The sequence below is a fragment of the Cyprinodon tularosa genome, unplaced genomic scaffold, assembly GCF_016077235.1.
Source record: "Cyprinodon tularosa strain WSP-4 unplaced genomic scaffold, ASM1607723v1 ctg215, whole genome shotgun sequence".
NCBI lineage: Eukaryota > Metazoa > Chordata > Actinopteri > Cyprinodontiformes > Cyprinodontidae > Cyprinodon > Cyprinodon tularosa.
In genome coordinates, this window is record NW_024038800.1 from 764,183 (window position 1) to 778,344 (window position 14,162).

The 14,162-nt window shown below is 37.5% G+C and overlaps 1 protein-coding gene across 1 annotated transcript in view; it reads right to left on the minus strand.

Moving 5' to 3' along the window:
* Nucleotides 1-14,162, minus strand: part of LOC119784018 (mitochondrial intermediate peptidase-like) — a 42,180-nt gene that overhangs the window by 13,226 nt on the left and 14,792 nt on the right. Inside the window, exons 16-18 of the mRNA XM_038285843.1 lie at nucleotides 13,299-13,415; nucleotides 4,750-4,871; nucleotides 3,957-4,030 (exon numbers count right to left, since the gene is read on the minus strand). Coding sequence (XP_038141771.1) covers nucleotides 3,957-4,030; nucleotides 4,750-4,871; nucleotides 13,299-13,415 — 313 coding nt within the window. The remainder of the gene's footprint in view (nucleotides 1-3,956; nucleotides 4,031-4,749; nucleotides 4,872-13,298; nucleotides 13,416-14,162) is intronic.

Genomic DNA, 14,162 nt, shown 5'->3' on the forward strand with positions numbered 1-14,162 from the left:
AGCCAAAACTACAAAACATAGACTGTTTCCAGAAAGAACAAGGGGAAAAAGATGCTAAGGTAAGAAATAAACATGAGGAACCAATCAAATTTAAGAACTGATACGGAAAAAAATAATGTTATGTGATTTTTTTAAGGCCTTAGATAAAGTTGGATTAATAAATGTAAAAATTTCTGAGTTGTTAAAGAACTGACCCAGTAAATATGATGTGCACGACCAAATGTCAAGATATTACAACCCGATCTTCGTCACGGTAAATCAAAGGTGGGAGAAAAAAATTGAGCTATTAGTAAATATCAAAGCCATCTAGAGCCCCTTTATTTAGCCACTTTCACAAAACGCTTTATTTTAGAGACAGAAATAGTAACAATGTATAAAAAAATCCTTATTCAAATTTAAACATTGATGAGTTAATTTAATGCATTTCCTGTGTGATTTCAAAGTACTCTAGAACAGCAGTAAATCAGCTAATCTACAGCCTCATCTTCAGAGACGTTTGTATGAGATGGACCTGGAGGTATTCAGCCTTAGAGAACACAGCTGCACACAGTCAACCCAGCTAAGATTAAAAAGGTGACAGTAAAACAGCTTGATTGACAGTGTTACTCTTAAAATCTGACATTACAAGTAAAGTTAAATTAAAACTTGACAAAATTTTTTTGAGGCATTCTAATAAACTTTTGATTCAGTTTCTGTGATCTTAAGACAGATATAAAACCAATTTTAAAAAGCCATTAATCCAATTGACTGGTGGGGTTCTAAAGAAACTAAAAACTTGACAAAATATTGGGTGGCTGTGCAAAGCAAATAAACTATTTAAAAGAAAAAAAGCTTCAGAAAAAAGACAGGGAACAGGATATTGTCAGTTTTTAGGTGTGATAACAAAACACTTTATGATTATATGTTGTAGCGAGGTGCTACCAGAACTGACGCATTGGCTGTGAACTGTTAAACCCCACAGGGCCTTGCAGGTTTTTTTTTTTATAATAAGCAGATTTGTTATAACTTATTCAATGACACATTAATATAATAAAGGGAATCCACAAATGTAGGTGTTTTTCTCTTTCTTTTGGTATTCAGAATAAGAATGAATAATGGCGGAGCTAATTGGATGTGAAGCAATATTGATTTTATAGCAACAAGCCACTGGCTAAACCAGAGGTCTTCAACGTGGGGCCCCAGAGCTGCAAGGGGCTCTTTAGGGACTCAACATTGACTCTTCATCACTTTGGCTAAAACTGAATGAAGAGCTAACTAGTGTTTTGAGCAATAAATATACAAGCAAAAGCATTTCATAGCATGTTCTCCCTTAATTACATTGAATTTTCCACAAATATAAGCAACTTTAGATATTTGTTAAACATAAGTTATCATACTTTTCTCTTTTTTTAAAGTGACATTTGTGGCTCAAAACAAATATTATAAACACAGAAGGCAGTTACTCACACACAGGACATCAAGTCTTCTTTAGAGCTTTTCATCACAGATTCCATCCAGGTAATTATTCATGACTGCACTTATTTAGAAGGAAGACGTGTTTCTGGAGAGAGGTTGAAGGAAATGAACCAAACCCAATTCCATCCTTGCTGGAGTTTTCAAGTCCAAAGACATCCCCGTGGGATGCAGAAACTGGCAGAGAAATTTCTCCGTGCAACAATGTCTCTAGAAAACGTTCACATCATTTCCAGGAATATTCGCTTTGACAACCGAGATGACAGACCAGCCCGACAGCAGAGAGACACACTAGCTGCCATCAGGACAGTGTGGGACAAGTGGGTGCACTGCCTAACCCTGCTGTACAACCCAGGGCCAAATGTCACCATTAATGAACAGCTGATGCCATTTAGGGGCCGCTGCCCCTTTCGGCAGTATATACCATCTAAACCTGCAACGTATGGGATAAAGATCTGGGCTGCCTGTGATGCCATTTCCTCATAAGCTTGGAACTTAAAAGTCTACACAGGGAAACCTGATGGAGGAGCCCCCGAGAAAAACCAAGGAATGCGAGTTGTCCTCGACATGTCTAATGAACTCAATGGACACAACATCACATGCAACAATTTTCCTTACCTCGCACAAACTGGGACAGGAGCTCCTGAAGAGGAAGCTGACCATGGTTGAAACAATAAGGAAAAACAGGTCAGAGCTCCCATCTCAACTGCTGACTTTAAAGAACAGGCCTGTCAAGTCTTCAAAGTTTGCATAAACGGCTGACACATCCCTGGTATCCTATGTGCCAAAGAAAGGCAAGAATGTGCTACTCATGAGTAGACTGCACGTGGATGGAAGAATCTGTGACCAGGAACATCACGAACCAGAGATAATCATGGATTATAATGCCACAAAAGGAGGGGTAGACAACATCGACAAGCTGGTGACGGCCTAGAGGTGCAAACGGAGGACTCTACGTTGGCCACTAGTGATATCCTTTGGCATGTTGGACATCTCAGCGTACAATGCCTTTGTCATTTGGATAACACTGAAACCAGAGTGGAAACGAGTGAAGCTCCAGAAAAGACGGCTCTTTGAGGTTCTGGGAAAGGCATTGAGACCACAAATTGAGAGAAGAAAACATATCCCCAGAACCCCAGCCTCTGCAGCCATGGTGAGGAAGATTCAGGAGGAGAATGCTGGTGCGCTGTCCACCCAACCTACAGAACCACAATCTGCAGAACCTGAAGTAAGTGTGTTATGCTGTTGCAGTACATGTCTGACACTCATGTCTTGTGTGTGAGAGAGAACGAGAGGTGTTAGTAAAATTCCTGATCTTTTCATTATCCTAGGTTGTGAACACCAGCAACAAGAAGAAGCGGTGCGAAGTGTGCGGACACAAGATGGACAGGAAAACACGATATACATGCATCAAGTGCAAAAAATTATATCTGCAACACACACACAGTAAAGCTCTGCCCTTCATGTGTTCTATAGGCTTATGGCTAAAGACCATGTGTTCAATGGGGCTAAAGTGTTGTTTTGATTGATATGCTTACTTTGGGTTCAGTTTGTGTTGTGCACCTGAATGGGCTAAATTTCAAGTTCAAAGAAATAAAAGTCAGTAGTTTTGAAAAATCTTGCTTCACTTGTAAATTTTTTTCCACTTACATCTTGATTTTAATTAATTTTCTTTATCATGTATAATTGTATTTGGGATAAGGTAAACATCTGTTCAGTATTTTAACATAAAAGTGTTTGGTTGTGAGGCATTAAAAGCAACAAAATGCAACGGGTCCATCAGACCCACAAACGCTGTCTGAGTAACAACAATATGAACCTTACACAAGGGTTGAAGGAGAGGAACTTAAATCCCAGTAAAATATTATTAACATGTCCCACACTGATGTAGTTCATCTGAAGATTGGTTCATTCAACATGTTGTCAGCCATGTAAAGTCAGCAGAGTGGAGAATACAGACAGTAAAACCTATAATCAGCAGTTTCCACCTATCCTTCTTTCCTTGCTTTGGTCTGTACAGTGAGAGAGAGCACACTTTATATTTAATACCACAGAGGAGGGCTAGCTTTGGCTCTGGGACAATAAAGCTCTTGTAAACAAAGATAAGAAACCCTGTGAGGTGTGTCTAACTTTTAAGTATATACCACAGAGGAACAGACTGTGTTAAACCACAACAGCTGTGAACACCTGAATAGACTGCAGCTGGATGAGCTGCCTCTATGCTTTCAAAGCAAGTTCTTTCTTCTTTAATCAAGAGAAAAAAACAAGAAACCCAAAGAGTTTGTCCAGCACGTTTAAACAAATTCCCCAGCATACTGGTGAAGTAATTAGACACGCCTTATTTCACTCTTGCCACAAGGAGCTGGCATAATAAGCCATTAATTCCTGATAAGAAAGAATGCAGTGGAATCCTTTCAGTGAAATGCTGCAGAACCTTGTATGTGCGTTTGATGTGTCTGAAGGAAAAAATCAATCCTTTACGTATGAAAAACATTTATACTTGCCTTCCACCATCAGCATCGGCTCTTTGGCTCCTCCATGGGCCAGCATCTCCCGTCGGTACCAATCACCCATCTCCCTGAAAAAGATGAGGAGGGACAGGTGAAAAGGTTTTAGATAGTTTTATTCCCTTCCATGTCAGCAGCTGGAAAACAGAGCTGCAATGTTGGGTGAAACAAAAACAACCCTGAAAAGCAAATTTTAGAAAAGAAGACTTGAGATACATCAGAAGGACTGAATTCCAGAAATTATGCCGTGCTTTGTGTGTGTGCAGCTTCTTATGTTAGTTCTGAATGTGGGAATGTCAGCAGACAGCTGCTGGTTCCAGTTTCATGTTCTTCAGCATCAGGATGAGACTTTAACTTGATCCAGAGGTGTAAAAAAGTAACTACTGCTTTAGAACTACATACCAAAACTGCGTTGGTATTTTATATGAAAATTCAAATTAAATACAGGGAATTTTTTCGATGTAATATGACAAAATGTCATTATTGTATTAATAATTCAACATATATTTCATATGAAAAAGTTTTGTAAGACTAAATGCTGATGCTAAAATAATTTTTGCTGAATATTGGTTTTTTTTAGGGTCCATTTTTACGGTCATAAAAACTTTGTATTTTTATTTTTGGGATTGAACTGATGTAGACAATATTTCTATTTCAGAAACAAGGTGAAAAGAAACAATAAGTGTCAGAACATTAAACGCTTTCTTACCCAAACTGATCCAATAATATCAATGAGCATCATTTAATGCTTATATGTGTTTTTAATCATTTAACTCAAGCATTAGCTCACCTGTTTAACGGATCTTGAACGAAGCACTGCTTCCACACTATGGAGGCCACGGCCCGAGACATGAGGTACGAGTAGTACTTGGCCCCGTAGCCAATCAGGTGGCTGAATCTCAGCTGCCACGCCTGAAACAGAACAACCAAAATAAAAGATTAGATATTATCAACTGTAGCTGCTGCTTTTTGGGGCTGCTTATGAACCTCATGAAGGGCCAATACGCTTATTACTGTAGCAAAAGTGAGTTCTTAACAATGGTTCATTTTAAGGGGAAGACATCGAGTTGACAAACATATCCGGTGCAAAAATATCCAATGTTTTATTTTTTTAACTCCTTTAACTCCATAAACTGACATATTTGGATGAGTTATTAGATGGACAAGATCAGAAAAAAATAATAATCTGAATCTCCTGTGGGGAGATATAATCCTTCAGATGGAAATAATGGATGTGAACTCCATAATAGGAATAAATCCACCACGCATCATGCCCGTAAGGGAGCAATAAAACAGAGTACATTTGTGTTTGAAAACATTTAATCAGTGCCTGACTCATAACTGCTGGCAAACTCCATTTTTTTTAAAGCGATGAGCAATTATGTTACCCTTAAAGAATATACAGTTGAAAAAATAACATTCAATGCAAAAAAACTGCGTGCAAGGCAAAAAATAAATCAATCTTTTATCATAAAGTCATAAAAAAAAATATACAAATTTGAATGAAAAAAAAGAAAAAATATAAAAGTAAAAATGCTTCTTGTTGGTTTTCCCCGATACAAAACTCCAACACTTGTTAAGTTCACCGTTGTCTAGGTGATGTCTAATGTGAAATAGTCAACTTGCTTGACTGAGCTATAAATACAGCTAATCTTTAAAATGGGAAAGACAAGAACATTAAATGAGATTAAGTCATAAATGTGCTGATCTTTAGAAATGAGGAAATGCTGTGAGGAAATATGCATAAATGTCCCAAATAATCTAAACAGTAATCATTTTAAAAGTTTAAATAAAAACACTGTTGGATGAAAAGCTTAAAGATTAATTAATTAATTTCATACATTTATACATTGTCAATAAATGTGAAAGTTGCTGTTCTGTAACCTCTGAGGTTGATTTATACAAGAACACATCCTATTCTGCTCTAGTTTATTGCACTATTCAAAGTGGATTGATTTGAAAAGATAGAAATGCTAATTCTTCACACTGTGATTCACTTCACCATAGTGTTGTTCATATAATTGAAAATGAATGTCTGAGATAGTATAATGGTAAATGAATGGATGTGCAGTATGCAATTATTTTATGCCGTTTAAGGAAATAAATAGATGTTATTTTATCATTTTCAGCCTGATCAGGGACTAAAAGTTTGTGTTATAACCTGGTACTGTGCATCTCTCCTTTTTCTGTTTAAATAAAAAATAAGTGAAAAGAGGGAAAACCCAAGCAAGATAAAAAAGGGAAAAAATGTATTAAAATTAGATTGTAAAGAGACGCTGATATAAAGGAGGAACTGCTGCAAAATATGACGCCACTGCCAATAAATAGTGACTGTAAAAAGAACAATTATTTAGATTCGACAGCTTCCAGTATCGTTTTCTAACTCTTTAAATGAATAGAAGTTATTTTATAGGCTTCATGAAAGCAAATTTATAAAAAAGACAAAAATGGAAATCCTTAAAAGCCCCCCCTCTCCTCATTCCTTGCTCCTCCTGTGAACACCTGAAGCAGCCCCTCAGCGTATCTATAAAGGCAGAGTTTTTATTATCTCTGCACTGTGGGGAAATTCAGCTGGCAAACATTCAAAGAACCGCCAACAAAGGTTCACTGCTGCAGTTAACACCATGCCATCAGACCTTTGTCATAAAAGTGGATCTTTCATCTGGATTTATATTCTAAGAGTGTTTATGCAGCTTACTGATGACTTCAGTGTGAGAGCAAAGAAGAAAAAAAGACATTTTTGGCATCTCCTTAATCATATTCAGTTACTTTAACATAATTGTTTTATGTTCTAACCTCCTAACATGAAACAATAGTGTTAACGTAACTTAATATATTTTCAGTGAACTGATTTAGTTTGTTTAATGGTCTGAAACATACAAAAAAAAAAAGATTTTGTTTCAAATCTAACTTTAGAAAAATCATTAAGTCAAAGTGAACGGACATATTTATATTATAATAATAATGGTAATTTAACAAGAAGTTTCCAAACCTTTAATATAATATTAGGTGATAGTAGCCTGTTACATTTGAGTTTTACTTCATTGTACTTTTTATTTTTTCTTGCTTAAATTTTATTTTTGTTAATTATTGCTACTCTAATGTGACTTAAATTTTCGAGTACTCCATCCTTTGTGAGTCACTAAATACATTTTTTTGTTTGTTTTCTAAAGTGTTCAATGCAGTTTATGTCAAAATTATTTTTTTGTGTGCACAAATTTACTTAAACATACAGTGACATTTGGAGGTCATGCTAAAATACAAAAATCTTTAACTGGAGGTACTGGATTCATAATTCTATCATAAAAAGGAAATCATTAGGAAAACTGTTTTTTCTGCCTATAATTGTTATTTTTCAGTTACATTATTCATTTTAATAGATGGTCTTTAAAATACCAGAAGTTGCATGTAACTGGTTGGTTTGTCTTTATTACAAGAGTTGAAATATCAGATGTCCTGAGGAGGAACTCAGTACCTCATACTTTAGTAGCCTTTGTACCAAATACTTAAGTAATTTCTTGGATACTAGATTAAAATTTTGGGGCACACTAACCACCTCTAAATATAATAAGTAAGCTGCCAATGAAACCCTAAGCCAGTCTGCTGGTAAAAAAAAAGCTTCCTATAATTTTCCTTTGCCTTTCACAAGGACAAATGGACTGTTTGGAAATGGTCCCGTTGTGAAAGGCTTGGACAGTCAGGGTGGAAACTCTAGGTGTGCCATTCGCCACCTTTATTAAACACAACAGTGTCTTAAATTAAGTGAAAGAGCTAGGAGTGGTACATCTGTGAGGCAGACAACTGCAGTTAGCCTGACTAACTATCAGCTTGTTGTACCTGTGGAACTTTGACACAGAATCAGAAAGGTAGGAAAAGTGCATACAGTAAAAAACATCTAAAATGAAGTTTAGTGGGTTGTGTTTGATTGTTGCTGAAGGGTGTGTATTAAATCTTAATCATCATAAAAAAAAATAAAAAAAAATTGACATCAGATTAGGGCTGGGTATTTTCGCCCAAGTCCTGAAACAATTGGATTTTTATTAATAAAGTTCTAAATTGATTAATTTCGATTCGATCTGTTTTTACAATATTGAAAGTGGTTCAACTGTGTTTTAAAATTACTCATGTGTTTTATTTTTTCCTGTCACATTAAACACATAGTGCAAACTTGTAAATCAGACAGTTTCAACTTGAGATGTGCACAAAACTGTCTCATAAGTGCAAACTTGTTTGTGAAAAGTGAAAAAGTGAAGCCACAATCGAGCAAGCAGACGTGACATAGCGGGGACACAGCAGACATGCATGAGCTGCATTATCTTCACTGCACAATCCATATTTGCAGCTTTCTCTGTAACAACTACAGGGTGTTTGCTGGTCAGCCCCCATTTGTTAATGTCTCCAGTCAACCTATTGGCTATATTTGCAGCTGTCTGGCTTGAAGTAATCTTTCCTGCTCATTTGAATGTGAACGTCACGCATCTTAAAACTAATCGACCACATTCATTAGACATTGATTTTGCAAAAATGTAAAGGAATCGATTCAAAATCAATTTTTTACCCAGCCCAACATCAGATTATTAAGTTTTATTACTGACCAATAAAAACTAGCAATTATAGGAAAGTAAGCACTTCAATGGGTTCAACCTTGTTATCCTACTATATATAAAAGAGCTCCATCTCATCAACACTAAAGCAAAAAAAGTTTTAGTCATTACCAATGTTTTAACATCTGTTTACATCGATGAATGTTTCCTTGTTTTGAGAATTAATCCATTTGTTGATAGTTACAATGTGAAACTAAAAAAAGCACTCAGAGCGCAAATCTCCACCAAGCAGCAAATGTTGCCCCATATTGTGACTTAAATCTATAGCTAAAACTCATATATATTCTGGATCGTCACCAAATGTTTTACTCTCGGGGGGACAGAGTCCTGCAAAAACAATAAATGACACATTTAAAAGGGTATTTTATCAATGAAATGAGTTCAGGAGGACAGAAAACTGATCAAGTATTGATCCTCTTTGAGCCTTGCAAAAAAACAAAATAATAAGGGGCAGATAGAACAGGTAAGCGAAGCGTATCTCTCTCACCTCTTTAATGAATAAAAGAAGTAAAACTTCAACAAACCTCCCAGATCTCTCTCTAAGAATCCCCTCTCACTGCCTCAGACACCATTTAAACTCTCCCACAGCCTTTATTTCTGAGTTTTCCTTTCCTTTAAATGTAGTTCTCATTATGTTTTTAATATAGTTCATTAAACTGTTCTGGTTTGAGATGCTGCACATACTCGCTAAGTGGGGCTTTGCTTTATAGCTGCTCCTGTGTTTTTATTAATACTAATTTTAACATTTCATAATCTGTCCAAGTCAAATATGGGAAATTGTTTTAATTTATGTGGCACAGAGAGAGAACTGAAAAAGAAATCTGCAAAAATCTGCTCACCCTGCGCAGTAGAAGCCTCTCTATATGCAGCCAGTGTGACATGGAAAAAAAAGTCGAAACGGAGAGTAAAAAGTCGTACGCAAACGGTGTGACCCGGCCTTAATAGTCAAAAATTGAAGCTATCATTAGTCACTGCTGCCACCCTAGGGGGGCCCTGCTTGTTCCAGCAAATAATGTTGAAGAAGCCTTTAAAAAATGTGTGCATCCAGATTATAATGTGAATGATCACCATATTGTTCCTTGGACTGAGGTAAACATTTGGTAAAAATGTCATTAAAATACTTTTTCCAAGTCATCCTGTATATGGACAGACAGACAAACACTCATAAACTCGACTAAAAACATAAGCTCCTTGTCGGAGGTAATAAGGGATTTTAGCTGACTGCAGTGTTGGCCGCCCATATCTGCGAATACTTCAATAAAAAGTGTCCTCAGCTATGAGACAGCTGTTTTTAGAGTTTAAACTAAACTGTTGGCTGCTCCTCTCCAGCTGTGGTCCAACAGCTTTGAAGATTCATCTCCTCGGAACGATTCAGCAGCGGGGAAAATACTCTGCCTCTAAAGTGTCACGTTGACAGGACTCTTCTGGGCTGGGGGGACTTTAATAAGAGGAAAGTGCACTCTTGAGAGGAGTCACGGCTCATAACTTTGTAGCGAGGAAAAGTTTGCTGTGTAAAGCAGATATACAGCAGCTTGGATCACAGAGATTTTGAGGCCTGTGAAAGCTCTCGGACATCCAATAAATGTGAAAATGGAAAAAGCAAAGTGCTTTGAAAAACTTCATATCCATTGAACTTTTTCTACCATCTTTAAATTCCAGAAATAAACTTCAATTTATATTGAACCACAGATCAACACAGGAGAGCATTCAGGTCCCTCTGGGTCTATACTTTTCTGAAAAACCTTTTTCTCTTATTTACTCCAACCCAATAGGACCGAATGAACGTCACGTCAAGTGGTTTTCAAGTAGATTTAGCTCCGGACTTTGGAGCATTTTCACATTTTAATTTCAGCTTTGATTTAATGCTTGTGTCCTTTTCCCGCTGGGAGATAAAACTCCGGACTGTCTCAAATGTTCTGCAGCTTTCAACAGGTTTTATTCCACAATTTAACTCCATCTTTCCCTAAATCCGAACCAAGATAACTGTCCACTCTGAAGAAAAAACTGAGGGGTTTTCAGGGTGATACACAGTGTTAGCATTCTGCCATTTTACATTAAGCACCGCCCCCGGACCCAACAAAAAAAAAAAACCTATATGTAGGTCCTAAGGCCTCAATGTGTTTAGAAAAGCCTCAGTAAATGTCTTGTAGACAGATTTTCCCAGCCGAGGAGGAGGACAATACAGGCAGCTATGACTCCTCTCTGTGCTCTATTCTCTTGGTTAGGGAATGGACACATCTTGGTAGCGTTTATGTTGATGTCACAGTCTTACACATTTTCTGACAAAACTCCTTTCTGATGTGTAAAGCAAAGGTTACAGTTTAATACCCCAACTCAGCTTTAAAGGTATAGAGGAAAATCTTTAATTTCTGGGTGGATCATCTAAATAAGTTGTCCTCCTAATTGTCAATCATTGTGGTTATATGTTTACATAAGGTAAACATATAACCTTAAGATGGCCCAGTTAGCCATCTTTTTCTGCGCATGTGCACTTTCAGGCATATATGTGCGGTTAGCTACGGTTTCAGACAGTCATTGAAGCTCACCTTTCTCACAGCGGTTCCTTGAAAATGGCCGAGGCCCTTTAGGTAAAAAGGTGAAAAGAAAGGCCTCAGAAGAGGCAGATATATCCCCGAATACTTTGCGCAGAGAGCTCTCCTCCGAAGTATTATGGGATTTGCTGTCACAGCACCGACGACAGCGCCATCTAATAACAAAGATGGCGCAGGCACCGCGCGGTGGAGCTACCTGACAAACGGGGAGCAGAAAGCAGTGATCATCTGTCCGAACAGTCAGCTTACTGAGTTCACTATAAAGTCCACTTTATAGTCCCTGATTGAGGGACCCTGATTGGGCCTATGCATGCTCTTGCAAGTGTTTAATAGGTGTTCCCTCTTAGAAGCAGGTACAGGGTTGTGCATGTGCATCTTTTTTAAAGTGGAGAGGGCGTGTCTTTAAAAAATTTCGTGAAAATCCTCCACAAAACTTTTAAGCTCCACTGCCACAGCTGACCATTGCTTGTGTGTCGTCTAAGATATTCATTGCAAATTATATGTTGTTTATAACAGGGTTGCAACTAACGATCATTTTGATAATCGATTGATCTGTCATTACTTTTTCGATTAATAATCGGATAGCGAAAGGTTCCTTAAAGAAGATTTTTTTTACAGACTTAAACCAGGTGAAACTAAAACTTTTCGACTTTGAGTTCATGATAGAGCATACTGAAAGGAAGAAAAAGTAAATTTTTTAAATCTTGAAAGAAATTTTTTTTCCTCCAAATTTTGGTATAGTTACTTCTCTAGGTGGGTTGCTATGTCAGGAAAATGATTGTTTTAGCATCTTTATACTCCAATAAACGATAAATCGATTACTGAATCATAATTAAATCATTTAATCTGGGTTTTATGCAGAGGTATTGGATTTTATTTTGAAAATAAAAATGTAAAATATTATTTTCTTTCTCTTTCTTTCTCTCGTTGATCGAGCTCACAAATTACCAGTAAAATACAGATGTTTGCGGTTTCATGAAAAGAAGCAAAAAAGCTCTAGGTTATGAAAGCTTTTGCAAAGAAATATGTTGAAAAAATACTGAATAAAACTGGGAAAAGGGAAACACTCCACTGCTGCTTACTTAGATTCGTGTTTTAAAGACGGTGTGACCAACGTTTCCTTATAACTGCTGACAGCTGCAGAAGAGCTGTTTACTATCATTTCCAAGTGTGTTTGAAGATCCTTTAAGCACCCATCACACCATCCCTCCAAATGGTTTTTAGACTCCTAGACTGCTCTTTTGTTTTTAATCCCTTTGCTTAAAATGGGATGATTAACATCAACATTTCTAAGGGATCGCATGCGGGTGACGCGTCAGCAAGAGATCCTCCTGATCCTCACTTTCAAAAGGAGACCAAATAACTGTCGGCTTTTCACTTCTTGTATGGGAGATAAAAGACACGCTGCGCTCCTTCCACGCTCAACTTGTGTTTTCTTCATCACCAGGTTTTTAAAATTGTTAAAAAGAAGATGCAAGACATGAGCTGTTGTGTAATTATCCTTTTGTTTTTAAATAAAAGAGGATCAGCCTTAAAAGGAGGACTTTTAACTGTCTGCCACAAAACATCCATCTTAAAAGCGAACATGTGGTCTGTGTAACTTGAAGCCACTTCGCCTTCAGCTGAGGGTGAGATGCTGCAACATGCATCACAATCCATCCCTGCAATAATGTTCTTATATTAGTTTAGGCTAAAAACGACCCAGCAATTAAAAAGTTATGACTTGAGATGGACAAACAAGCAGGAGGGCTCTGAGGAAAACCACAGGACCAGATGCTGCCATTATGAGAGAATATTCAACTTTTCTGCAATGTTTCCACCTGAGGGCACCCCGCATAATTACAGCTCCAGGGACATTCTGTATGAAGAACTTTGTGAGCTGAATTATTACTTTATTTTATTCTATTTTGCCTCCTGGCTTCATCTTTTTCACCTAAAGCTGTGGAGCGCTCATAGAAAGACTGAGTGTTCTCTTTTATGTCAGCAGAGATTTAAACAACACTTTAATCCTTTAACTACCTTTGTTTCTGACTACAACATATAAAAACTAGACAGAAAGCACAGAGGGAGACATTAAAAGGAAAAAGATTGGGCGTTCCAGTCAAATAACTGACTCCCTTTCAAGACAATGATGAAAAGTCACAGACGATATGAGGAAAGGTTTAAAGATGAGCGGGATGTACCGTGTTGGGTATATAAGGCAAGCCATAGAACTTCTCCTGCATCTCCTTAAGGATTTCTGTTGTGGAACGGTTCTGCGGTTGGCTGTGGTAGATCTGGTCCAAGGCTGCATAGAAAATCTGACAGAAAAAGAGAGAGAGAAAAAAACACACAACAAAAAACAGAACCAGACATGTTAAGCAGGGGGAAAAAGAACCCTTTAATAAGTCAAGGACAAGCTTAGCTGTGGGTTCAAAAACACAAAGGGAAAATGATGAAAGCGGCACCGTCGGGGCTCTCTCACACACAGGAATGTAAATTACCACTAGAGCACACTCACATTGCATTCTAGGCTTATATGAAAAGGTGAACCCAGTAGAATTATAACCTTTGAATCCATCAAACTATTCTAACAATTCTGAAACGTATCCTAAAATCAACCAAAGGGTTTAGCTCACTCCAGTGCAGTCAAAACAAGTATAGATAGAGTCCATTTACTAAAATTAAAATGAAAGTTTAAAAGCGGGCATACACTAAGAGTTTTTGCCCTTCTCTGGCCGTTTCTCCAGTCATGCAAAAATTTCTTGGATCAGGCTGAGTTTCAGCTTTGTTGTGCGTCCTGCGTCGTGTAGTATACAGCAGGTAACGAGGGCCGATTAGCCTCTCACGACCAATTCAAAAATTTCTGAAATTCAGTTGGTGAGGTGTTTGTTAGCGAATCCTGCTGTTGAAGCAGAGATAGAAGGGTCTAGAGGCCAATTTACCTGAGCATCTCACAATGCGCATGTGAAAACAAGGTTCTTCTTCTTCCAGATTGACGTGTTTGGCATCTCTCGCCGCAACGTTCGAGGTATGGTTTTTGCTTGTACCATGTGAGCAGTTCAATT